At 39.0% G+C, this 27059-nt stretch overlaps 1 protein-coding gene across 4 annotated transcripts; it reads right to left on the minus strand.

Annotated features, from left to right (window-relative positions):
* Nucleotides 1-210: 210 nt before the first annotated feature.
* On the minus strand, nt 211-27059 carry FLVCR1 (feline leukemia virus subgroup C cellular receptor 1). 4 transcript variants are annotated; one of them, XM_014456843.2, is made up of 11 exons: nt 26205-27059; nt 20224-20368; nt 15106-15246; nt 11771-11838; nt 10733-10836; nt 8616-8726; nt 7594-7699; nt 7268-7379; nt 2996-3063; nt 2739-2826; nt 211-256 (listed from the first exon to the last, which is right to left on the minus strand). In XM_014456843.2, exons 1-10 carry the CDS (start codon nt 26841-26843, stop codon nt 2752-2754), a joined length of 1569 nt encoding a protein of 522 aa, XP_014312329.1. In that variant the 5' UTR covers nt 26844-27059; the 3' UTR covers nt 211-256; nt 2739-2751. The 4 variants fall into 4 exon arrangements, 3 of the variants coding, with proteins under 3 accessions (XP_014312329.1, XP_023610535.1, XP_023610534.1); XM_023754767.1 differs by lacking the exon at nt 211-256 and adding an exon at nt 1521-1539; XR_002829554.1 differs by lacking the exon at nt 211-256 and adding an exon at nt 6986-7095 and having other exon boundaries at nt 2759-2826; nt 26205-26973.

A 27059-nucleotide genomic window follows, 5' to 3' on the forward strand; every position in this document is an offset into this window, starting at 1 on the left:
TTAGGAACTCAACAAGTACATGATTATTTCAAATAACATTGATAGTTTAAAAATAAAAAACAATCGCGCTAGCTGGTTTGGCTCAGTGGATAGAGCATCAGCCTGTGGACTGAAGGGTCCCGGGTTTGATTCCAGTCAAGGAATGTGCCCCGGTTGCAGGCTGGGTCCCCATTGGGGGCCGTGCAGGGGGCAGTCGATCAATGATTCTCTCTCATCATTGATGTTTCTATCCCTCTCTCTCCCTCTCCCTTCCTCTCTGAAATCAATAAAAATATATTTAAAAAACAAACAAACAAATAAACAACAATCACTCAGAGGAGGGACCTTAGAATATATTTGGGGCCATGAAATCCTCATGTAAATAGCTAAGGAAGTTAACGAGTCAGCATATTCTGCCAGAGCTCTCACCAACTGAATAAAAAGGCTAAAGACAGATTTTAAATCCCCGTATCCACAAAGTAACAACCATAGTTGTTTATCCAATTGCCCAGGGAATGTCTCAGCTATATTTTAGTTAAGTTCCTGTGGTACCATGATTTGGTCCACCCCATGATGACTTTTTAAAAGATCTTTGAGATCAAATTGAATACATTCATTATATGGATGAAGGGACAGCTAGAAACAGATCCAGGACCTGGAGTTCCTGGCTCCCAGCCGAGTTGTTCTGGTGACACAGCCTCTGGGTAGGATTCTACATAACCGGTTGATTACAGACGATGTTATCGTTCTAGTATAAAGCCATGCATACGTGATGCTCAGATCAGAGCTGCTAATTCACTTCAAGGGTATCAAGGGTACAGCGGGTTGGCTTTTCTTGTTTGTGTGGACATAATATAAATATCACGGCTGTTAAATGTCATTACTCTGAGGAGGATATTCCCTTATCAGTTTAGAGAGTCAGGATGTGAACAACATCTAAATTCTCACTGTAAACAAAACGCAGAGGTAGGCACTGTGGAAACACATTTGGTCCTATGCTGCTTCCCCTGAGCGTGTGAAAGCGCCGGCTGTTCCTACAGTATGGAGACGGTAGAGTGGTGAAGACAAGACCCACTCTCTTGACAAACCGAGGTAGCACATGCCTGGGTACCGTATTTCTCAAAGGAGAATAGTCATAAAAAATGACACTGGAGAGCCCTACCTGTTTGGCTACAGCATTGGCCTGTGAATGGAAGGGTCCCGGGTTCGATTCCCATCAAGGGCACATGCCCGAGTTTCAGGCTCAATCCCCAATAAGGGAGCGTGCAGGAGGCAGCCGATCAATGATTCTTTCTCATCATTGCTCTCATCATTGATGTTTCTATCTCTCTCTCCCTCCCTCTCTAAAATCAATAAAAATAAAAATTTTTTAAAAATGATACTGGAGCCCTAACTGGTTTGGCTCAGTGGATAGAGTGTCGGCCTGCGGACTGAAAGGTCCCAGGTTCGATTCCGGTCAAGGGCATGTACCTTGGTTGCGGGCACATCCCCAGTAGGAGGTGTGCAGGAGGCAGCTGATCGATGGTTCTCTCTCATTGACGTTTCTAACTCCCTTCCTCTCTGTAAAAAAATCAATAAAATATATTTTTAAGAAATGACACTGGAGAATTAGCATAGATAGCATTTTTAAAAATCCTCACCTGAGGACATGCCCTTTTTATCAATTTTAGAGAGGAAGGGGAGAGAGAGAGAAACATTGATCAGTTGCTTCCCGTACTCACTCCAACTGGGGATCGAACTGAAACCTGAGTAGCCCTGACTGGGAATTGAACCCACCACCTTTCAGCGCATGAGGCGATGCTCCAACCAACCGAGCCACACCAGCCCAGGGCTAGACAGCATTTTTTAAGCAGTCTCCACTAAATCGGACCACCCAGGCTGAGCACAGATTTCCTTATCTTAGGGATCTTCAAGGCAAAAGTATACGATGTGATACAAGAAATCATGGAAAAGCCAGTTACACATATGATGACATTTTCTTACTAGAAAGGTATATATTGAAAAAAAAAAAAAAAAAAGCGAGTAAAAAAGCCAGTGGGTACAAAACATTTCTATTTCAAACCGGAGTGAAAAAATATAGGTTACCATTTCTCCCATGATAAGAAGGCAGAGCAGAGAAGTCAAGATGCTGAGCCTGTGTCTGGCTCCTGAGCTGAACTAGAACATAAGACCAAAGTCGTGGGTGGGTTCAGTCTGTACACTGAATGGTTTTATGGTCAATGTCAGTACCTGTTACAAAGCGCTTTGTAACAAGAATGTAAGAAACGGGAAACCGTAGCAGTTGTCTGGAAGTAGCATCCCAGCACTGCCCTTCGGTGGACTGAAGTGTCCTGTGGCTACACTGTACTCACACTCAGGGGGTTCGACAGCTGGAAAGGGAGCCAATAGGACACTCGGTCCTATTGGGTATTTTTACATATAAATTGCACATCCTCTTCTGTGACTTAAAGGAATTAGACCTCCACACGATCATTTTAGAAAGCCACGTAAGCTTCCACTTTCCACAAAAAAGAAAAACATTGACTTTTGAAAAATAAATATCAAGAAGCTTACTCTGAGATAGATGATAGAAGACTAAAAATGGGACACTCGTTAGATAATGGTAGTGTTAAAAGGATGTAAGCAAAATATTGCTTCAGTTAACAATTAGGCAAAAACAGTGACTGCATGTAGGAGCCATACAGTAATTTTCAAGTAAGTGTCCATTCCTCATAACCTATGAACCAAGCCTGACAGCTCAAATATCACATGCTACTAACTTTTCCTTTCAGCTCAAATTGCTGGTTCTGACTGCTTGGACATCATAACAGTTTTTGATTCTTCATCTGTGGGACTATCAACTGGCACCTGTGGAAAGAATCAGAAGATGAGAAAGTTTATAACATCTGGCACATGCATTATGCGAGATCAGCAATCAGCTCAGGGATAAAGAAAGAGCTGAGGAATAGATTGGCTTCACACTTCTTCCATGCACACATTTCTCAATAATATAATCATAGAAGTATTTATTACTTACAGCTTTAATGTCGCCGTTTGTAATTCCTGTGTTTATATTGTGTCTTCTCAGATCAGACTTGATTAATGCTGAAACAGAAGCACCAACAGTTACCGCAGAGTAAGTAGCATTGTACTTTCTCTAAGTAGTGCAAAGTCTTTTTTGATCTTGTCAAATTTAGCCCACCACAGTGCCATAATATTCAACAGCATCCTTGTGGTCTGAAAAAGTAATAGTACCTCTCTAAGCCATTGACTTAATTAGCAAGTCATTCATTAGTGAGGAAATACAAGATGCCAGGAAACAAGATACAAAGATGAACAGTGCAGTTCTTTCCCTAAAGCACCTTCCCATGTAGGGAGATATTGACACGTAGGCACTATATAATGAACTGCAACAATTCAGGGTTGTATAAGGTGTCATGGGAGCATGGAGGCGGGAGATGCCTATGTTAGGCAAAGGAAATCAGGGAAGGCTTGCCAGAGGAGACACATTTGAATTGAAACTTGAACAATGAGTAGGAACTTGTCAAACATATGAGAGGACAGAGGAAGGCATTCTGGGCGGGCAGATGACAGCATATGCAAAGCTATTGGGACAGGAAGAGGCCTATTCTTGGCACTAGAGGTAGTCAGGGATCATTGAGGGAGATGGCAGGATACGAGGCTGGGTTGGTAGGTATTGTGGACACCGTGTAAAGAGTTTCACTGCATCTGAGAGGGGAGGATGTTATCAGGGCTGTAATAGAGTGAAACGCTCTCTCAGTCTCTCTGACTCTATCTTAATTCTAGCCTGCATTTTCCCCAAGGCTTTCAGGCACATAGCTCCTGCTGTAGATATGCTAATCATTAGAGGAATGCTGCTTGAGGCTTGAGTTGTTGAAAGAATAGCCCTTGCCAGGGGGTGCCTCTCAGAGGAGGTAGGAAAGTATGTACAAAATTATGACTGTTTATCAAAGATTTGCAGGAGCCTCAAGAGCAGGCTCAGACTAGTAGGGGTCAACATCAGTGGACCAGGAACAAAGAGATTTAGAGATTTACCCTCTTCCCTGGATCCCTGTTGGCACCCAGATATCTGGAGTCCTCAATCACATCTTGCCCTCCCCCTCCTTTCCTCACTTATTTTTCCCTTGACACAAAAGAAGCCTGAATTCTGGGCTCTCTTAAGATGGATTTGAGGAATGTCTACGGCACCCTCATCTTCTCAAGCTGGTGGTGCCTTCTTGATCAAATGAACCTTTCCTTACTCCAAGCTCTGAAATTTTTAATATTGGCCTTTTGAAGCTTCGGGGACACGCACAAACTTTGGGACTGATAACTCAAGGAGCTCAGTCTGGCAGTTGCAAGGAGGATCATTATTGGCAACAAGATTAGAGACAGGAAGGTCAGTTAAGAGGTTTTAATCCTGCTGAGAGAGGCATGGTGAAGCATGCATATGTGAGAAATGGAGATAAAGGGACAAGTTTCAGAGATATTTGGGAATAGAACCGTAAGACTTGTTGCTTTGATAGAATATGAAAAATGGACATAAAGCAGGTAAAAAGAGTCATTAAATGCTCAATAACACACCTACAAAGAATATAAAAAACATAAGGAGGACAGAAAGAAAAAAGTGGGTGACTTAAGTTTTCTCGTTTGGGCAACTGAATGAATAGATGGTGGTCCTAGTCATTGAAACTAAAAATACAAGAGGAATAAGTGTGATGAGAAGATGGTAAGTTCAGTCCTGGACAGGCGGAGATGCCCACGGAACATCCAGGTCTGAAGATAAATCTATGATTGGATGTAAAAGAGATCAGGGTCTGGAGACACAGATTTGGAGTTACTAGTGTAAGTGGCAGTTAATCCACTTAGACTAACCGCTCAAGGAGAGTGTGAAATAAGCAAAGAAGATAAAAGCTGGTGGGTAGTTCACTACTCTAGTCAGTCATAAAATAAAGTAAAATTGGTGTCATAAAAGTTAGTCTAAGGCGTCCTTTGAAATCCACATTCTCCCTTATACTTCTGCTCCATTGCTGATACCAACAGTTTAGAAATTCAGATATTTATGCTGAGCTAATTGGACACATGTAAATGACTTTGAAGAAACTGGTGATGTTGTGCAATGAGATCATATTTAAAAGCAGTTTAGATATTAAAACACTAAGCTTTAAATTGCAGCCATGATCGCCATTGACTGATCAGCTCTACAATGTTGTACAATTTGCCAAATCAAAGAGGCTACTCACTTATTTTTTTAATATGGAGAAAATGTGTATTTTATCATTAATACTAACTGTAGAATTTACAAACACTATGAATGGCATTATCACCCACTTTTTTCAATGGATGCAGATGGGCTGTGGACAAATAACGTGCTTTACAGGAACTGCATTCAAATGCTAATTCCTATGTCAAAGCAAGAACTCGCAGCAATTCCAGGGGAAGAAATGTAAAAAGAAAAGGTACCACCTTCATCACACCTCAGGACTTCCCAGCCCTCTTTCCTGTCTATACAAGTGAATCCATCACACTCCCTCCAGTAAAATTCTCAACATGTGAGAGAAGTTACTTAGCATTTTTAGATGGGAGAAGCATCAACGTAAAACAATTTCAAAGTTCTTTTTTCACTTAATCAATTTTCTAGACTTGATTTGTTTGAGTTGACATTTATGAACTGATTATAAAAATAATGTGAAAACAGAGTTCAAAACAGCTCCCTTTTTCAAAAGTTCAACAATAACAGCACAGACAGTGTTGCTCAGTGGTTGAACGTTGACCTATGAACCAGGAAATCACTGTTTGATTCCTGGTGCAGGGTTTCAGGCTCGATCCCCAGTAGCGGGTGTACAGGAGGCAGCCTATCAATGATTCTCTCTCATCACTGATGTTTCTTTCTCTCCCTCTCCTGTCCTCTCTCTGAAATCAACAAAAATATATTTTAAAAAAATACAATAACGCCCTAGGCGGTTTGGCTCAGTGGATAAAACGTGGGCCTGCAGACGGAGGAGTCCCAGTTCGATTCCAGTCAGGGGCACATGCCTGGGTTGCGGGCTTGATCCCCAGTAGGGGGCAGCCGATCGATGATTGATCTCTCATCATTGATGTTTCTCTCCCTCTCCTTTCCTCTCTGAAATTAATAAAAATATATTCAAAAATAATAATAACACTATTTGATAGACATATGTTACTTTCCCTGGAAATTAAGAGTCAACATGGAATTATTTATGACAGATCAGTAGTTAAGGCAGTTAAAGTATTACATGCCTCAAAATTTTGTATGTTTTATATTACTAACTGAAGAAAATGGGGGGAAACTCCCCCATAGCAGGATGTGCTTTTTTTTTTTTTTTTGGCTTTTTGTTTTGTTTTTAGAGAATTTTTATGAGTTTATTTGAGCAAAACTGACAATATATGACAGAGAGATCTCTAATGCTCCTTGGGATGTTTTCCTTGGAGGGCACGGGGGACACTCACGCTCTTTAAACATAACGAACGAACGACAGTGATCTTAGGTGGCTGTGTATTTCCGAAATAAATGTTTACCACTGGTAAGATTTCATGTTGGGGGTTTCAAAAAGAAGGATCAGGTATTCAATAAACATAAGAAGGAAGCCTTGCTTCCCATCTTCCGGATAGATTCTGTCTCTCGTGTTGGTAAAGGGCGGCAGAAAGAAATGAGCAAGTGAAATAACAGTAGAAGCCAGCATGGACCAGAGGGCACTACTTGGACATGCGTTGCTTCTGAATCCAATTTTACACTGTATGTCTGGACAAAGCATGGATCCAAGTTCTTTATCACGCTCTTTCTCTGGAGGTGGGGCACTACCCACTATCCTGCTAGGGCTCTTCTGATTACACCCAAGAAGCGTAAGAACTGGCTAACCATGCCAGATGCTATTTCTATCGCCACCATTTGACTTCTTACACCACCACCACATTGTAGTAATAGCTAACATGATTAGGCTTGTCCTAGGTGCCAGACACCTCCAGTGATCCTCCTAACAACCCTCGAAGGCAGGCTTTTAAATACCCTATTGCATAAACGAGGAAAGGAGGATTTGAAAGGTGAGGTCGCTTGTCTACTGACTCTCGTTGCAACATTTTGTTTTCTGTGCAGAGTGATTGTATTGAATTTGAAACCTGAAAGATAAATTAACAGCTTCATAGCATTGGAAGAAAACAAATTATGGCCTGCTTTCTATCTCATTTTTGTCTTGAGTTCCGCCAAGCCAGTCAGAATCAGTATACGTGAAAATTAAACATAAGGACAATCTGATACAAGTACTTTTGCCAGAAAAATAGCCTGATTTACCTGTGAAAATGATGCCTACAAACATCCAAGCGCAGAGGAATATGTTTCCTGCCCGCGGATCATAGTCTGATGTGAGCTTTCCTTGAGCCAGGGTGAACAGAATTCCAAAAATCTAAAATAAAATAATTATTTTCATCAAATTTGCTTTTGAAAAATAAGTACAACGTTTTTCCCCAGAATTTTCTTAACGCTTTTACTCACTTGATTTGACTTCTAGAATCATTAAAAGGTGGGATTTTAAAAACAAAAACTAGGGTCAAACTCATCATCCGCCGGAATGTTCGGAAAACCAGTCATCGCAGGTGGAAGGGAAGTCAGAGGCTTACCTGTGCAGCAGCATTGAGAAGACCCGATGAAGTGCCTTCAGATTCAGGGTACGTGATTTCCACAGCAAACTCAAAGCCCAAGGGGAGGTAACCAGTCATGAAGAAACTAGGAAAATGCATCCAGAATTACAGGATTAGCAGAAGGGCAATGTCGCACAGAGGCAGTCATTCTACCTCTCGGGCCCATTTGAATGATCAGATAAGGGAATGTCTTGAAGTTGGTATGTGAAAGGAAGGCACTTTTATTGTGCATCCATTGACCCCCAAGACCACAAGAACTGAGAAGCAAAACAATGTCTAATATTTTTCTGAGAAAAATAAAGTTACTTGGACTAAGTAAGGCATATCCACGTTCACCTACAAACACCAAAAAAAAATCCAATTTAAAACTATTTTTTTGCCAAAACCGGTTTGGCTCAGTGGATAGAGCGTCGGCCTGCGGACTGAAAGGTCCCGGGTTCGATTCCGGTCAAGGGCATGTAACTGGGTTGCGGGCATATCCCCAGTAGGGGATGTGCAGGAGGCAGCTGATCGATGTTTCTCTCTCATCGATGTTTCTAACTCTCTATCTCTCTCCCTTCCTCTCTGTAAAAAATCAATAAAATATGTTTAAAAAAAAATTAAACAAAAAACTATTTTTTTATATTTCTGAAGTATTACACATGTATGTGCACAGGATGAATCTTTTAAAGTTTAAAATGTTAAAGAACCCTTGGATGAACTTTAAAAATTAAAAAACCACAGTAGCCCTAGCCGCTGTGGCTCAGTTGGTTTAGCGTCGTCCTGTGCACCGAAAGGTCACCACTTCGATTCCCGATCAGGGCACACACCAAGGTTGCAATTTTGATCCCAGGTCAGGGCACCTGCAGGAGGCAACCGATGGATGGTTTTCTCCCCTTCTTCCTTCCTCTCTCTCTAAAATCAATAAGAATATATTTACTATAAAATAAAACCCACAGTAGTAATATTTCAGAATCATAACAGCATGCTATTATTCCTCCTAATCACCTTTTGATACTTACCCAAGCACCCCTCCAGTAACAAACACGATGATAATGTATTCAAGGTCCAGTGTGAAAGTAAATATAACCATTCCCAAAAAAGACAAAATGTAAACTACCAGAGTAGTCTGTCTAAAACAAAACAAAACAAAATTGTTAGTATTATATCCGAAGCGCATATCATCATGTGGTTAGCCATTGCTCTGTCCACACAGTAATAAATACTTTGGTTTTCAAGATTAGGTTTCCCTTATCTATGGAAAATATTTCCACCAAAGCATGGACTTCAAAGCTTAAATTTCAACAACAGCAGACAACAAAACCCACACCACATCTAATGCTAGTACAGGAAGGAATATTCATATGGATAACATCATTTTTATGTCTCCAAATGGGATGGTTCCCTATCCATATTTCAAGACTTGGGTTAAATTCTACCTCTTCCAAAATGCCTTTCCTAACCATTGAAGCTTACAACATTGTTTCTTTCTTCTAAATTTCTTATCATTTTACTATCCAAATAATTGGTACTTGATGTCTATTGGACTTATGACATCTATTTTAGTCTGTATTATTATTATTTAATTTTTTTTATGTGACTGACTTGTTTTCCCCATTTAGACCACAAGTGTCGTAAGAACAGGGACTATATATTGCTTGCTACAATTCCTAGCTAACTTGAGAAGACAGCCAGGGCAACAGAGAACACATTGCTATGCCTATCAAGTTTTTTAATTATATAATGGACCAAAATTATTAATAAGTTTAATCCCTTACATAAGATCCCTTCATCTATAAATTTAACGGGTTTCATTCTAGCTACCATTTCATAATAATGAAGCTGTAGCAAGTGCTATCTTAAATTATGGGAGAAGTATCTTGGAGAATTCAAGATCAGAGGTAATTTGAAAGGGGTTAGATCAATGGTTCCCAAGGTGGGGCACATGCCCCACAGAGGGGCAATTTGATTTTTAAGGAGGGCAATGTGAGAATGAGTTATTAACTGAATTTTTTGCATTTCTTATGGTTGTGGGAGCCTCATATACAGAATATAAATATATATTGTGACATATTTATGCATTTCAGTTCTCTATTATATGTTTTGAAACTTTATTTGTTTTTTTTAATATCACTTCATATTATTTTTTTTTAACAATTTCTTAGTGATTTCTTGCTCAGTACTTCAACTGTCCTTTCGTTCTTTTATTTTTCTCTTTCATGGATGCCATGTTCTTTGGAAGCTTGTTTAGACCAAGTTAATGGCCTTTTAGGCTTCCTCCTTGTGAATAGGAGTTCACTTTTTGAATAATAAAAATTATATGTCACAGGGGGGCATCAGGATTTAGAGATGCTTAGGTGGGACATGGCCAAAAAAAGGTTGGGAACCACTGGGTTAGATAATGGTATTAAACATATTTTGGGCCTTGAAGGTGGACAGGACACAGTTCCATATTTATTTCACTTATTCACCTCACTTTCCTTCATTCATTCATCCATGTATTCCTCCCAAGCAAATGGAAAGTTTCTGCCTGTTAAAAACTGTAGCTATTTCTTTAAGGCTCAGAGCAAAAGATGCTGCCTCTGAAACCCCTTTCTCAGTCTCCCAGTTGGTATTACTCGCTTTTCCTTTTGTATTATCATTTTGCCGATTCCATATAGATGTACAATTAATATAGTGTTTTCATATTATGTATTATATTATAGTTAAGTGGTGCTATAGCTGGGGACACTGTAGTCAAACTTTTTTACCAAAAAAATCCTTATGCTCAATAATAATAATTTTCTGATAGGAAAGAACATTTTGCTTGTTTTTAAGCTCACAACATGAGAAAAAAGCAGCATAAAACTTCTGTCAGAGTTAAGTGTTTCTCAGAAAGGACTTTTTTAAAGAAGTGGTATGCATGAGTATTATTGGAGGAGAACAATTCAAATGTATCCAAGTTCTCAAACTTTAAATAAATATGACCCACAAAATTGGACAATATGTAAACTACAGAAACATTCAGAAGTGAAGGGAACCCAAGAGTGCCTAGAATCCAAGTCTTGTAGTAATAACACTTTTTTTATTTTTTTAAACTAAAAAGCAAAGTTTTCTTTAAAACCAAATGAACACCATACATCTATCTACCTTCGCTTACTTGTATGTTTTGGTATAATCCAGCCATAAGCCACAGAGAATGGAGCCCACCATTCCAGCGATCACCAGTGTTAGCCCAATCCTCCCAGCATTCTCCTCTTCTCCCTTAAAAGAATTTTCATAAGAAGTTAATCAGACACTTCTAATTCTAATGCATCCTTCACATTCCCATACCTTCACATAGTCAATGGAAATAATCAGATAGAATTAAGCATACCACATAATAGGAAGATTCGGTCTGTATTTTAGGATGCGAGTGGGGGAAGGTAAAGCACATTATAAAGGACATTCTATTTTCAAACCAGAAAAAAACCCTAAAATATGGAGAAATCAAAAAGGGGAATTTTCTTGATCCTCCATAATTAGAAGTACAGTGATTTTTGTTAGAATTCCTAAGTAAGTCACCGATGCCTGAAAAGGAGGTTAATCTGACAGCTTTTACATATTACAACTGCTTTCTCCTTTCAGAAGCAAAGAGAGGTCAGGGCTTGATATTTACTTCTTCATATTTGTGTTGGTTTCCCTTAAAATGTTTTTTGTCTTTTTCCATATAAGCAGTCACACTATTTCTTTAAAAAAGGATAGTAATTTTAAAAAGGTAGGCATTGTCAAAGCAATAACAACTTTCTGCTTTTCATTTTGGGTGTTTTATAAATTAGATTAAATGTATTCTCAATTGCGCCCTAACTGGTTTGGCTCAGTGGATAGTCTGCCTGTGGTCTGAAGGAGCCCAGGTTTGATTCCAGTCAAGGGCACATGCCCGGGTTGTGGGCTCGATTCCCAGTAGGGGGCGTGCAGGAGGCAGCTGATCAATGATTCTCTCTCATCATTGATGTTTCTATCTCTCTCTCCCTCTCCCTTCCTCTCTGAAATCAATAAAAAATATATTGTAGAAAATGTATTCTCAATTGAAACAAATATAAATCTTTTACAACAACAAGGTCATAAATCGTTACTCTTATGATCATGCAAACAGCAATTCTACTGCTAAAGGAAAATCCTTGGCCAAGCATGCAACACAATATCGGCAGAAGCTTACCTTATAATACGTCAGTATCATTTGATTTAATAATGTTGAGACTGAATAAAATGCTCCAGTCATGATACCTATAATAATAAGCAGAAAGCTATAAATAAATGTACCATTACCAGTTCATAAAGTGCTATGGAGTTCTCTGTGGCAATTGTGAAAATACGATATATTTCTCAGTTGACAGAGAAAATTAAGAGCTCTTGCCATTTCAGGATGTGAGCTGATCAATGAACACCTAACTTACTAGAGAATATGACAGGAAAATTCTGTCATTACACCATTTATCACTATTTAGATTCTGATATACTGACCATGAATCATAGCCCCACGCAAAACAATGTATATGGCAATGAAGCAACATAACAATGTATATGGCAATGAAGCAACGGATTGCTTACTGAGCACCCACAGTGTACTTGAGGTAATGAACGTTAAAGCATAAGGCACAATCCCTGCTTCAGAGATCTTACCCCTGCATCAAGACTGACAAGGCAATTAGTAAGACAATATTAATTAAAGAATACTTTAAAAGAGAGAAATAAAACAGCTGGTTATCAGGAAGCATACGACTAGGTTTGAATCCTGGTGTTTCCTTGCACATAATGTGTGGCTTTAGGTAAGTCTCTTAAGCTGGTTGAAACTTAAGGTTATTATTTCTCTCTTTCTCTTTATTATTATTTCTCTCTTTCTCTTTATTTCAAGCATACAAAACAGTACAGAGAATAATTTGACAAACACTCTTACTCTTCACCCAGCTTTGTCGAACATTAACACTTGACCATCTTTGCTTCAGATTCAATTTTTAGACCTTAGCTGAAATCTTACCCTTTTCTCTTATTATTTCTCAGAGATAACCCTGATCCCGATCTTGGGATTTGTCATTTTAGATGTTATAATTATTTTAGCTATTTATGTGTATTCATAAACTACAATTAGAATTTTGTGTGTATTTAAACTTTATATAAATAATATATTATTTGTATCCATTGCAAGTTGTTCTCATCTCTCAATATTATGGTTTTGATATTTATCAGTGCTGTTATTTTTAGTTCTGTTCATTTGCTTTCTCTGCTGTGTAATAGTCCGTGTGTGGATACACTTCAATTTATGTATCTCTTATCCTGTCAACAAACACTGATCAATTAACACCTAACTTACTAGAGATTATGATAGGAAAATGTTTTCCAGTTTTTCACTAATACAATATTGTAATGATTATTCTGTGTTTGTTCTTATGCATAAGGGTTTCTCTAAGTATATACCTAGGAGTAGGACTACTTTCTGGATAAGGCCAAATTGCTCTTTGAAATGGTTGCATCAGTTTACACTACCAGCAGAATTCCTTTACTCCACATTCTTGCCAAACCTGTTTTCACTAAATTTTTAAAAAATTATAGGGAGAGGCAATTTGAGTGATATTACCGGAATACTTTGCTCTGGTTTTGACTGGCATTTCCTTGGCTATTAGGAAGGTTGAGCATACATATGAGCACTACACACATACAAACACATAAATGCTTTCCAGTTTTCTTGGATTGCTTGCTCTTTTCTTGTTGATCAATAGAGTTACTTTTATATTGTAGGTACTAAGCCTCTGTTGGTTATATACATTGCAGGCATTTTTCTCAGAATCTATGTCTTTTCACATTTTACTGATGCTTTTTAGAAAAGACCATTATTTTGATACAATCATCTTTATCAATCTTTCAAGTTTGTACTTTTTGCATTAAGAAATTCTTTTAAGAATACTAATGTGGTTTCCTATACTTCCTTCTAAAACTTTAAAGTTCTCATGTTTACCCTTTGTCTTTAATTTATTACAATTCATTTTTGTGTATGGTATGACGTAGAGACCTAATTTTACTCTGCTTTTCCTGTATGGGTAATCAGTGATCTCAGGGCAATTTACTATATAGTTTCTCTTCTGCCAAACATCACATTTTTATATCTGCATAATGTTCTAGTCATTAGAGCTCTTGACAACTATTCCAGATTTTCTCTTTCCAGGCACTTAGTGGCATGGCCATAGACTTTAAATGTGAGCAAAGGTGACATTTCCCATTTTCTGCTTTAGTAATCATGGAAGCATGTGCCTTTAGCATGCACTTGCTGTACAACTTATTACCTTTTGATAAACATCTCTTACACTGTTGTTTACTTTTCAGATGTTTCTATTATCTTCCCATTGGATTATAATTATTTTAGAACAGAAATCATATCTGTATCATGCTTCTTCCTAGCTCACACAGCATCTATGGCACTACTGTTGATATCTGATAATTACTGGTGAAATAAAATGAACAACAGTGAGATAACTGTTAAGCTAGCTGTTGTAGAACTGCTTGCACATTTCAGGTACAAGAAATAATGGCACAAAGTCACAGAGACTAGAATGAACAGTATATAAGCATGTGGAGGCATACTTGTGTGTGTGATTGTATATGTCTGTGACAGGAGGTTGGTTATAAATTTGGCTGAAAGAGAATTTTGTATTGGGAAAGGGCGAATGATAAAAGGGCATAGGAAAGAAGCCACCTTAACTGACAGGCTAAAGAAAAGGATTTGCTCTAAGAGATAATAGTGAACCACTCTACTTCCTAGTTAGAAGTTTTAGATTCCGGAATTCATTAGATTAAAAAAAAAAAAAAGAAAGAAAAGAAAAAGGAATTAATCCTGATAAAAGGGTAAGAGTTTAGGTCAGGGCATAATTTGTTATAACCTGTAAAACAATCATATACTAGGGTGTGTACTCCCTCAATAATGTAAACAAAAGTAAATGATTTGTGAAGGCAAGTAAGACAGATATAGGAGGTGTTGGTGGTGAATATAACTGTGCTAATATAAGAAACAAAGAATAAACTGCAGTTAAAGTTAGTTAAGATGAGTATCTGTCAGCCATCCGGAAAAATCTGGGAGAGTGAGAATTTCCTTTAAGTTATAACTGGTCAAGGTGACCTCCTTAATGTCTAGTTTTGATCGAGAAGTCAGGATAGACTCTAGTCTGCACAGGGCCAAACAAGACAATGTTGATGCCATTTCCCACATGGTTACAGCAGTCCTAACTGTAGTTCAGAAAGCATCTAAAGTACCCATGGAACTCACAAAAGAAGGCACTGCTCCTCTACTCAAGGTCTATTCATTTATTTTAAAAACATGTAAGAAAATCCACCCTAAAGTTTTTGCTTTTTTCATTTAAGTTTATGACTATGCTATCATTACTTTTATAGAGTTAACAACCCTACTGCACTAATGAAAGCTCAAACCACTAGATTAAATGGAAAGAATCTACAATGCTCAAAGGTTTATAGAGACATCAAAGAAGATAAAAGGAAACCACTTACCATATGTGATCAATAGCAGGACAAAAGGCATGTTTTTAAACAGGTTCATTATTGAGTTCTTATAGGAGTACTCGGTAGGGGGACTGTCTTGAATGGCTGCTTGAGCCCGACTTGGTGGATAGCGAGGTTTTTCTTTGAATGCTGGAAACGTACATGAAAAGGTCATGAAATAAATGCATCTTCCTTAGTGAGGTGACTAAATTCAGTTTACATTCAAAGAGGCAGAGAAAGTCCAAGAGTAAGGCTTTTCATTTTTCACTGATTTCTAAGTGATGACTAGTTTGGCATTGAAACTAAAACTCAGAGGTTTGGCCCATTCAAAACTGCAAAACCATTAGCGATACATTACAAATTTGCCCGCTGGTTATTCCAGTTTTAGTTAAGCAAGAGTAATCTTTATTAAGTATTCAACAATTCTATTTCTAACTTTAGTTCAATTTGTAGTTAGAGGTAACATCAGGTAGGAGCAAGCCAATATATTATTGAACTTCTAGAGGATTGTCTTGAGTTAGTAACTATTTCTTCTGAAATCTGGCATAAGTGTTATCATCTATCCAATCCCACCTCTAGAACTGAAAAGGTCCAGGTGGATTCAGGGGTACTGCTTGCTGACTCACTCTAGCTACGTATGGGCAATCTAGGGGTAGAGCTGAGAGACAGAAAAGTGTAATGGTTTCTGATTCTATAAGTCATAGCACCGCCCATTTCTATGGAGTTAGGGACAGATTTCACAGTCTCAAAAGAGACTGCCCTTTTGCTGGGCAGGGAAGGATCTACTAACTTCCTGCAACAGATGGCTAGGGAGAGATTTCTGTAGGGTTTGGCTAGATATTGGCTATTTCTTCCAGTATCGCTAAAATCTGGTACATCAGAAATCAAAATCTAGTCTTAGTACTGACTCAAAAATTTAAACCAAAATAAAGTGGAAAATACTGTATTTCATTGAAATCTAAGATGGTCTGACGCTGGCATGCAATGATCTTGCTAGGTATCAATAGAAGGTTTTCACATAATCATGTCTCAGTTGGCACCAATGTTATAGGCCATCGATTTTTTTTTTAATTGTGAAAAGAACGCAACACGAAATGTACCCTCGTAACAAATTTTAAGTTCACAATATGGTATTGTTAAGTATGGGCATAATGTGGAACTTATTCATCTTAGATGCCATTAATTATTAAAAGCATTTTGATTTCAGAGATTTCTTGATAAAAGTATACATTTTAGAATCAATGAAAGAGAGTAAAGATTAGAAAAAAGGTAATATTTTCTAAAAGACCAGAACTTCTTTCTCGCTCTCTTTTTTAATAGTGGCTATTTCTTCCAACAATGAAGGCCTGCCTTGTTGTTTAAAAGTGGGCTAGATCGCCCTAACCGGTTTGGCTCAGTGGATAGAGCGTCAGCCTGTGGACTGAAGAGTCCCAGGTTCGATTCCGGTCAAGGGCATGTACCTTGGTTGCGGGCACATCCCCAGTGGGGAGTGTGCAGGAGGCAGCTGATCGATGTTTCTCCCTCATTAATGTTTCTAACTCTCTATCCTTTCCCTCCTCTCTGTAAAAAATCAATAAAATATATATATTTTTAAAAAGTGGGCTAGATCTGATGGACCTGGCTGTCAATCATAATCATGTAGAAAACTTAAAATAATACAGATTTTATGAGCCTATCCAAGACTCAATGAATCAGAACCTCCAGAACAGAACCTGTGAATCTGTATTAAACACAAAACTCTCTGGGGGTTGGGGGCGCCTGGGGAGAGGTCAATGGGGGGAAAAGGAGATTTATGTAATACTTTAAACAATAAAGAACTTAAATTAAAAAAAAAATTCTCCAAATGCTATCAATACCCAGCCAGCTGGGAAAATCACTGCAAAAGAAATGATCCTTAAAGCTTCCATGTAATACTGCAATTCTTTAATTCTCCTGTTTGCTGCTAAAAATTAAAAACTTAAAGTTCTTTATTCACCAAAACATGATTAACTATGATATAACTAAAACAGACTTCTAGTTTTACAGGTCTTACAACTAATTCAAGAGGAGACATATCTCATATATATTTACTTTGTAATATCCTTACATTGGAGGACTGGTAGACATAAATGTTTAAGTTGCTGCAATTTCTCCGCTTCCTTTCACCCTATCTGCTCCTTGCACTGTTGAGGAAGTCTGTTGTCCTTTCCTGAAAGGGTCCTAGTTAAGATAGGAAATATCTTTTTTATTAATATTGGTCATACAGAACTCACAGTTGTAAAGCAAAGTTTCAGAGTGCAAAAATGCTTACAAGGTAGTCATGAATATTTACTGAATCTTAATTTTCTTCGGTTTTTATTTACTATGGTAAAATGAGTCTAAATGGCTCAGATCTGAACTCAAATGCAAAATAAAAACGATTCTTGATAGTCTTTAAATCCACTAGATTTATTTTCTGAATAGAAATGTGATCTTTTCATTTCAGGCAGTCAGTTGCCCTCTGGAACAAAATCAGGCGTGTATCTACCAGCTACACCATATAATAAAGTTGGGTTTAAGTCTATATGAAGGAAAGAAAAAGGAACAAAAAACCATTGGTCTGTGACCCTGTACTGCATTTTCAGAGGATGAAAGACGGCTTTTTCCTTATCTTTTGAAACTGAAAAACAACTGCCTTCTTACCCCCTTCTTCTCTTTTCCCCACCAAAAACTTGTGCCAATAAAACAATTAATTAATTAAATGAGATAAGCATATAGTGTGCCTTTACGCATGTTTGATACATATCAAGCAATCAAATGTTAGAGGCCGTAATAGAGTTCTCCCAATAAGAAGGGGGTAGTAGTGTAAATTTAGTGTAGGGCTTGGGTTAATTTAGAAATGCCAGATGGATTATACTCAAGCTCTGTGAGGGAGGGTAAAAGAGTTACATGGCATGAACCCTCAAGACAGTATTTTAGGAAGACTGCTTAAAGACCAATTTAGTTATGTCACGTTGCTAAAAACATAAATTATAAAATAATTTAGGCTGTGCTTCCAAAGTATTTATGGGTAGAATTTAGAAGAAAGTAGGATTGTCTCTTAGTAACTTAGGACCTTTGAGTAATTAAGGACTTTTTAAATAACCCAAATTTTCCTCAACAGCAAATATTTGGATACATATTTAATTTATTCAAATTAAAATTTTAATTTAAATGTCACAATTTTCAACCTAAGACATTCACATCACAACTGTGTATAGTTTTGCTTTTACACTAGGCTTGATATCATAAGACTGGTCACCAAGCAAAACTTGACAGTAAGCCCTTTTTTTCCTATTCCATTTCCAGTCCATGTTTTTACATTCCCCCACCCCCATTTCTATTCACTGTCTACTATAAACTATGAGTACATAAATAAGTAATTATGTACATAAATAGTTCTCTCTTAAATTCTCAAATAGCACAGGGTGATATGCCAATGGTCACACTGATTATTGTGGAGTTGTTATATTTTTTTGGCCTTCTCCCTTAACAGATAAAAATCTTATATTTGTAGCATCTCATTATATATGTTTAAGCACATATGTGTACATATGTAATTTCATATCTATAGATATCTCATATACAATCTATTACTCTCACTTCTTCCAAAGATACAATTTGAAAACAATAAAGAAAAGGAAAACCAGAATTTATGTGAAGATTCATAAGCAATCGAAGGAAAGAGAATTTTATATTGTAATAATCCCTGTTGCTAATAGAAGACTCATGAATGCAAAATGCATATGAACTATATTTCATCTAGCAAATCAAATATGGCTATCAGAAAATTATACTTAAGAGTTTGCTTTTTAAAAATATAGATTTCTTTGAGACATAAGTAAAACTTTAGACAATAAAAAAAAAATATATATATATATATATATATATATATTAAAGATATATAGATTTATTTTAAAACTTTGTTAAACTGCTAAAATAGTACAGGGATAATTTGTCCATTTTCAGTAGTCTGCACACAACAAATATGCCAGTCACTAACTGAAACACAAAAACCAACCATAAGTAGACTGGATATGTCAGAATATTCCTTATGCTACCAAGAAAATATTTTGTTCATTATCTTAAGGAAAATTAAATATGTGGCCGAGCTTCCTATACCTGAAGTTCATCTATGAAGGCAGTCTCTATCAAAACATTCTATCGTCTTCAGCATACCTTTCATTGAACATTGAGGATTTCATATTTGGAGATCATAGAACTTGAATTTTTCATTACTATGATAGCCATGGTAAAATTAATGTATAAATGAAAAACCCCAATTTAATTGTAAATTTTAATGATTAAAAGATGGCCTTTTATCTTTAAAGTGCCCTTCCTCTCACATTAAGATATACTGAGCGCCTAAAGGGCAGTATTATAGTTAGGTTAGCAGGTATGTTACTTAAATAAACCTTACCTAGCCCTTTCCCTGAAATCAAACTTGTTTCCCATTAAAAATAAACTTTAAAAAGCAGACCTTCCCAAACCTTCTTCCAAACTGATGATGGCTGCTTGCAGCTGACTTTGACTGACTGCTTCAAGACACAGGCCCCGGCGAGAGGACTCAGTGGCGGAGGGTGGCAGCAGAACTGTGCTGGCGTGGCCTAACAAGTAGATAGTTGCCACAGTTTGAAATTCTGCTGAACAGCTTGCCACTGCCCAGGGTCATTCACGGGTCAACATTTTCAGATCCAATCAATTATTACATTGAGGATCCTCAGAAGGACTTATCATTAAAAGGAAGATTGTAGCCTTTCTGCATCATATCAAAGCATTGACAAGAACTTGTCCCTGGCTAGGTTAGCGGAAGATGCAGAACATGTAGAGGAATATGCAAGGAGGAGGCAGTTAATGTTGGAAACCAACAGTTATCAGGAAAGAAAAGTTAGTAGGGAGGCAAGTGAGATGAATTAGTCTTCAAACCCTTTACAGTATTAAAATAGATGGACCATACATAGCCCTAGAGCTGTAACATTCGTTACCTGAGCAAGACAGCGTTACGGCAAGAATGAAACAAGCAAATGGCATTTGCGATAGTAATAACAACGTTTAGGGTTGGTTATTTTTCTTTTCGTACGTTTGTCATGCATTTATCTACTTAAGCTCTAGGGAGAATAATTCACTTACCAATTATTGTTAAAATAAATAAAAGTGTGGCGACGGCTGATGTTCCATAAAACATGGTACTGATATTAGAAGCCAAAAGATCTGTGTTGTTCACAGTGTTGGGCACCAACACTGGTGGTAGCAGAAAGCCAACTGCAGTTCCAAGCTGTAAAATAAATAGTCCTGTTAACAGCTATCTCAGAAGAGAAAGAAGTACGTACTGCCAATTAATACAACACAAAGAGGACAGCTAGTGTATGTGAGGTGCTTCTGTGAACTCGAAAGCACCACGTTCTAATGTCTTTTTACAATGGTACCGTTAAAGAGGAATTGCTGACAGATCTCTTCCCTATCAACAAGCATTCACTGAGCTCCTGTAACCTAAATAATGCTGCTCGAAAGTTTGATGCTTACAATAAAAAGGAATAAGAACATGCAAAATAAGATTGAGAAAAGACAACCTATAGGATGGGAAAAATATCTGTAAATTATATATTTGATAAGGGTCTACTATCCAGAATACATAGAGAACTCTTATGATTCGACAACAGAAAGACAGACATCCCAATTCAAAAGTGGGCAAAGGACTTGAATAGACATTTCTCTAAAGAAGCTACACAAATGTGCAATATGCACGTGGAAAAAAAAATGCTCAATATCATTAGTCATTAGGGCAGTGATGGCGAACCTATGACATGCGTGTCAGAGGTGACACGCGAACTCATTTTTTTGGTTGATTTTTTTTTTTTGGTTAAATGGCATTTAAATATATAAAATAAATATCAAAAATATAAGTCTTTGTTTTACTATGGTTGCAAATATCAAAAAATTTCTGTATGTGACACGGCACCAGAGTTAAGTTAGGGTTTTTCAAAATGCTGACACGCCGAGCTCAAAAGGTTCGCCATCACTGCATTAGGGAATTGCACATCAGAGCCACAATGAGATACTACTTCATATCCACTAAAATAGAAAATAAGTGGGAAAATAAGAAATGTTGGCAAGATGTGGAAAAAATGGAACTCTGTACACTGCTAGTGGGATTGTAAAATGAAGTGGTCACTGTGGAAAAGTTTGGCAGTTCCTTAACAAGTGAGACATAGAATTACCGTGTGACCTAGCAATTCCATTCCTAGCTATTTAGCCAGGTTTTCAAACAAATGTTGACTATTGTATATGAATATTATAGCAACCCTAGTCACAATAGCCAAAAGGTGGAAACAACACAAATGCCCATCAATGGATGAATGGATAAACCAAAACGTGGTATATCCATACAATGAAATATTCAGCCATAAAATGAAGTACTGATACATGCTAAAAACATGGGTGAACTTTGAAAATAGGCTAAGTGAAAGAAGCCAGGCACAGAAGGTCACATATGGTATGACTCCATTTATATGAAGTATCTAGAATAGATCAACACAGAGAGTAAAAGCAAATTAGTGGATGCTAGGGGCAAAAGGAATGGGGAAATGAGAGTGACTGTGTAGTAGGTATTGGCTATTTGAGGATGGATGAGAATGTTCTGGAACTAGACAGAGGTGATGATTACACAACATTGTGAATGTATTAGACGCCACTAAGCTGCTCACGTTAAAATGGTTTATTTTATGTGATGTGAACTTCACATCAGTAAGGAAAATATAAGGCTGAGTATGATAATCATAGAACGAGAAATAAAATCAAAGTACTAAAGGAGGCTCAATGGAAGGAAATATTATATTCTTTGGGTGAGGGAGGTGACTGATCAATGTTTCTCCCTCACATGGATGTTTCTCTCTCTCCACCCCCTCCTCTCTCTCTCAAATCAATAAACATCCCTGGTTGGTGTGGTTGCCAGTTCAATTCCCAGTCAGAGCACATACTCAGGTTGTGGGTTCGATTCTCATCGGGTGCATATGGGAGGCAATCGATTGATGTTTCTCTTTTACATTGATGTTTCTCTCTCCCTCTTCCTCTCTCTCTAAAATCATTTTCTTTTAAAAGAGCCAAAAGTGGTTCATTTTTAAAATCAATAAACATATCCCCAGGTGAGTATAAAAAAAAAGGAGGCAGAGGTAACATTTACCAAATATTTCATTTGCTCCCTTACAAAAGGCTAGATAGAGATAATTAAACAGGTAATTACAAGAGAGTAGTAAGTATAGTATTATAATGGAGAGGTAGGTGATAAGACTGTGAAGATCAAGTAATTTATGATCCAAACAAGAATACTACTCAGAGTGAAAGGGACTCCAGGAGTAATTATACTGGACAACAGGTGTACTGTCCCAGGCAAACTTAGGGTCACCCTAGCTAAGAGAGTACTTAGGAGGAGCACCTTATATAGACTTAGAGTTCAGGAAAAGTTTCTGGAGGAGCAAAGATCTGATTAAGGAACTGGAGTTAGCCTTAGCCGGTTTGGGTCGGTGGATAGAGTGTCAGCCTGCGGACTGAAGGGTCCCAGGTTCAGTTCAGGTCAAGGGCACATGCCCGGGTTGCAGGCTCGATCCCCAGTAGGGGGCGTGCAGGAGGCAGTGAATTAATGATTCCCTCGTCGTTGATGTTTCTCTCTCTCTCTCCCCCTCTCCCTTCCTCTCTGAAATGAACAAAAATATATTTTTTTAAAAAAAGAAAAGAAACTGGAGTTAGCCAAGTGAAGTAGAAATGTTCCCAGACAAGGGGATGATGTACAAAGGGAAGAGAGAGCATGACCTTGTGAGAAACTGTGAGTAGAGCACACAATTTCCCTCAGGGCAGAGAAAGAGTAGGCATGTGAGGATGGATGGGGGTGTGGAGAGAGGTGAAGCTGAGGAACTGGCAGGAGGTCGAGCTGGAACGACAGACATTGTCACAATAGTTTGAATTCTTTCTTCTTCTAAATGTCAGAGTTCTCGGTCAGATTTGAAAACTTTAAAAGGAGTCCTTGGCAACCACAACCTCCAAGTTATTCTTGGTGACCTTGCTATACCCCTGGCTATGATCTTGGGACCAGAGAGGCATATAAAAAGTCATCTTAGACAGTTTGAATTTTATCCGAAGGGCAATGGAAGCCGCTGCAGGGGAGTGCCCAGACAGAGCTACTAGAAAGACCACACTGGATGGATGTGGAGAATAGAGGGAAGAGAGCAAGAGCTGCGGATGGAAAGGTCGGTTAGCAAGCTCTCTAGGTGACGGCTGCAGGTGGCCAAAGCTAAGACAGTGGCAGTAGAAATGAAGAGAAAAGAGCTAGGAGGCGAAGTCAATTTTGGTTGGTGGGGTCGTATGGGATATCCAAGTGGCTAAATCCAGCTGGCCAGTATCAATGAATCTGAAACTTATCCATATAGTCAAGCAGTTTTTATGGAGACTCTACAATGTGCCAGGCATTGTAAGAAATGCTGGTGATACAAGTGTGTACATTCAGACCTTGTGCCTATTTTCATGAAACTTACAATCTGATGGTGGGGATGGGAAGTGAGTAATAAAGAATGGTTAATATACAAACATATAAATATACCAGACAGTGATAAGCACTACATAGGGAATTAAAGTATAATTATGTAATAAGAGAATGATTGGACAACTCTAAATGGGATTGTCAAGAATTGCCACTGAGTGATATTTAAAATGAATTTAAACTGAGGACTCAGTGACCATAAGGATGTAATAATGTCATCCTAAGCAGGAAGAACATCCCAGGCAGAGGGAATGCTTCTGCAAAGGTGCTTATGCAAAATGCAAGTTTCGTATTGTTTAAGGAACCAAATAAGACATATTAGTAAGGTTGTATAATTCAAAGTAGAGTTCAGATTTTAAGTACTGTGGGAAATCATTGGCAAGTTCAAAGCAGGGCAATGGCTTGATATGTTTTGAAAGGTTCTCTCAGGTTAGAGACCTGGCAATATTAGATGGTTAATTTCAATCTAGAATTCAGGGGTCAGACAGACTTGAGTGTGAATGTTGGCACTAATTAGCTATGTGACTTTCAGGAAATAATTTCGTCCCTTCAAGACTCAATTTCTGTATCTATAAATTGGGGAGAATCATAGTTCCTACCTTACATTACTAAATTAAATGACACATGCAAGTAAAGGACTTAGTGTGGTGCCAGGTTTTAGTGAGTGCTGAATCATGTTGTATATTATTATAAATGATCACTCCATAATCTAGGCTGAAGTTGCACACATGGGGGTCATGAGCTACTGGAGTCAAGGAAGGATGAGAACACCCAAGTAAATATAGGAAGAAGGCCCTGATGGTTAGAGGGAAATCTACCTATGAGAAGACATTTCCATTTCTTATCCATGAAATAGATAATCCATGGCTATGGAGTTGATAATATTTGTCATGCTCAATGAAGTATTAATCTTGAATATAATTTTGTAAATGTAAAATATTTTTTTAAAATATATTTTATTGGTTTTTTACAGAGAGGAAGGGAGAAGGATAGAGAGTTAGAAACATCGATGAGAGAGAAACATCGATCAGCTGCCTCCTGCACACCCCCTACTGGAGATGTGCCTGCAACCAAGATACATGCCCTTGACCGGAATCAAACCTGGGACCCTTCAGTCCGCAGGCCAGGGCTCTTCCACTGAGCCAAACTGGTTAGGGCATGTAAATGTACAATACATTAAGTAAACAGTTCCTATCCAAGCATGCAGAAGCAAACAACTAAAATATTGGTCATAAAATATTTTGGATACAAAACAACTATAGTTCAAGCTACCCCTTCTGCACTTTTAGAGAAAGGAAAGCATGTAGAGTTTGTCTTTTTTTTATGGATTTTAAATAAATCTTACTGTGATCTTGAAACAAGTATTGGATTGGAAGTAACTTTTTTTATTAGTGTCTTTTTTAATATATATATATTTATTTCAGAGAGGAAGAGAGAGAAACATCGATGATGAGAGAGAATCATTGATTGGCTGCCTCCTGCACGATCCCCACTGGGGATTGAGCCTGCAACCCAGGCATGTGCCCATGACTGGAATTGAACCCAGGACCCTTCAGGCCGCAGGCCGACGCTCTATCCACACTGAGCCAAACCAGCTAGGGCAGAAGTAACATTCTTTTGTTACATAACTGCATATATTGCTACATGTAGTACAGAGAGATGTGAAGTTCTTGGTGTACAGATTTTTAACTAGATTCTCCTCAAGCTAATGAACACTCAATACAATTTACATAAAGTATAGAACTCCATATGCAAAATTTAAGTTATAAGAGAATCAATCTGCAATTTTAAAAAACCACACATTCTTCCTAGTCATGCTAATGGAATTGGGACCTATGGTGTAAGAAAAGACTAACAAGCACCTTAATGGAGACTTGGCAATGTAAGCCACCCTTTTACAATGGGTTCCAAGATCTGTGATTTATCTTCATTTTCTTACCGTTAAAAATTGGTCATTGGCCGAAATTGGTTTGGCTCAGTGGATAGAGCGTCGGCTTGCAGACTGAAAGGTCCCAGGTTCGATTCCGGTCAAGGGCATGTACCTGGGTTGCGGGCACATCCCCAGTAGGAGATGTGCAGGAGGCAGCTGATCGATGTTTCTCTCTCATCGATGTTTCTAACTCTCTCTCCCTTCCTCTCTGTAAAAAATCAATAAAATATATATATTTTTAAAAATTGGTCATTGGACTCAGGAATTTTGTGAGATTTTTATCTCTAGAACATCTAATTAGCAGTCATGTATAAGTGTTTGTTATGTACCAAGCACTCTGCAGGCTGCTACTATCATTCATTACTGCACTGCCAAGTCTTCTATGATGCCAGGCACATAGGAGCCATTTCAGTTAATTATTTTACAGGTAATTCTCAAAGCAAAGTGATCAGGTGCTCACTTTAACCTGTTTTTTCAAAGTCTTTTCCTTACAAAGAGACCAAAATCCCCCTTTAAGCCAAGGCTGACTCCTATCCCTTTATTAGACAAGCCTCCGGAAGGTCCACCCGTATGCCTGGCTCACATGGCCTATCACTTTATCTGGTCCTTTAAGCATCCGATTCTCATCTATCAACCTAGTTAGTACCTTACCTGATTGCCGAGCACGGCGGTGGAACAAGCTGTGGACACCTCTTTGGGCCCAAACCACACCGAGGCGATGCGGGAGGGCAAGCCCAGGATGAACACCTGGGCCACGGAGCACAGGGCCTGGCCCAGCATGGTGACCCAGAACAGGTGCTGCTGCACGCTGCCGCACTTGACCCAGGCGCCCAGGCAGTTGAGGCCGGAGCCCAGCAGGGCGGTGAGGCGCAGGCCCTTGGTGTCCAGCAGCCAGGTGGCTGGGAAGATGAGGGGCACGTACGCCAGCATGTACACCATGGACAGCCAGTTGATGTGCAGCGAGGAGACGCCGTAGAAGCCCTCGAAGACGTTGCTGATGATGCTGTACTGGATCCACTGAAAGGCGTTGACCATCGAGTACAGGCTGAAGATCAGGAGCACCGCAAAGCGCCGCGCGGAGAGCGCCGTCCGGGGCGCCGGGGAGCCCTCGGCCCCTGGGGGCTCCTCCCCGGGGGTCGTGGGCAGCAGCCGAATCTGGGTCTCCTCCTCCGGGGCCAGCTGAGTCTGCAGCCTGCCCAGGGCCCCCGAGACGGCCGTGGGGCTGTCCCGAGGGACCCCATTCAGGGCCACGCAGCCGGCTTTGGGCCCGTTCTGCGGCTCCGCGCTCATCTTCCCGGCCGGCGAGCCCCCGGGGACCGGGAGGTATCCTTTTCGTAGGCGGATGCCCGGTCGCCACCGCTACTCCCTCCTCGTCGTCCGGCCCGGCCAAGTCCCTGGGCTCCCCGGCGCTGCCTCGCGCCCCCAGCCCCCTCCCCCGCCCTGCACCCCTGCCCAGCACCCGAGGCCCTCCCGGCACCCCAACCCAACCTTTTGGCCCACCGCTCC

Source organism: Myotis lucifugus, unplaced genomic scaffold (genome assembly GCF_000147115.1).
Source record: "Myotis lucifugus unplaced genomic scaffold, Myoluc2.0 scaffold_65, whole genome shotgun sequence".
Lineage (NCBI taxonomy): Eukaryota > Metazoa > Chordata > Mammalia > Chiroptera > Vespertilionidae > Myotis > Myotis lucifugus.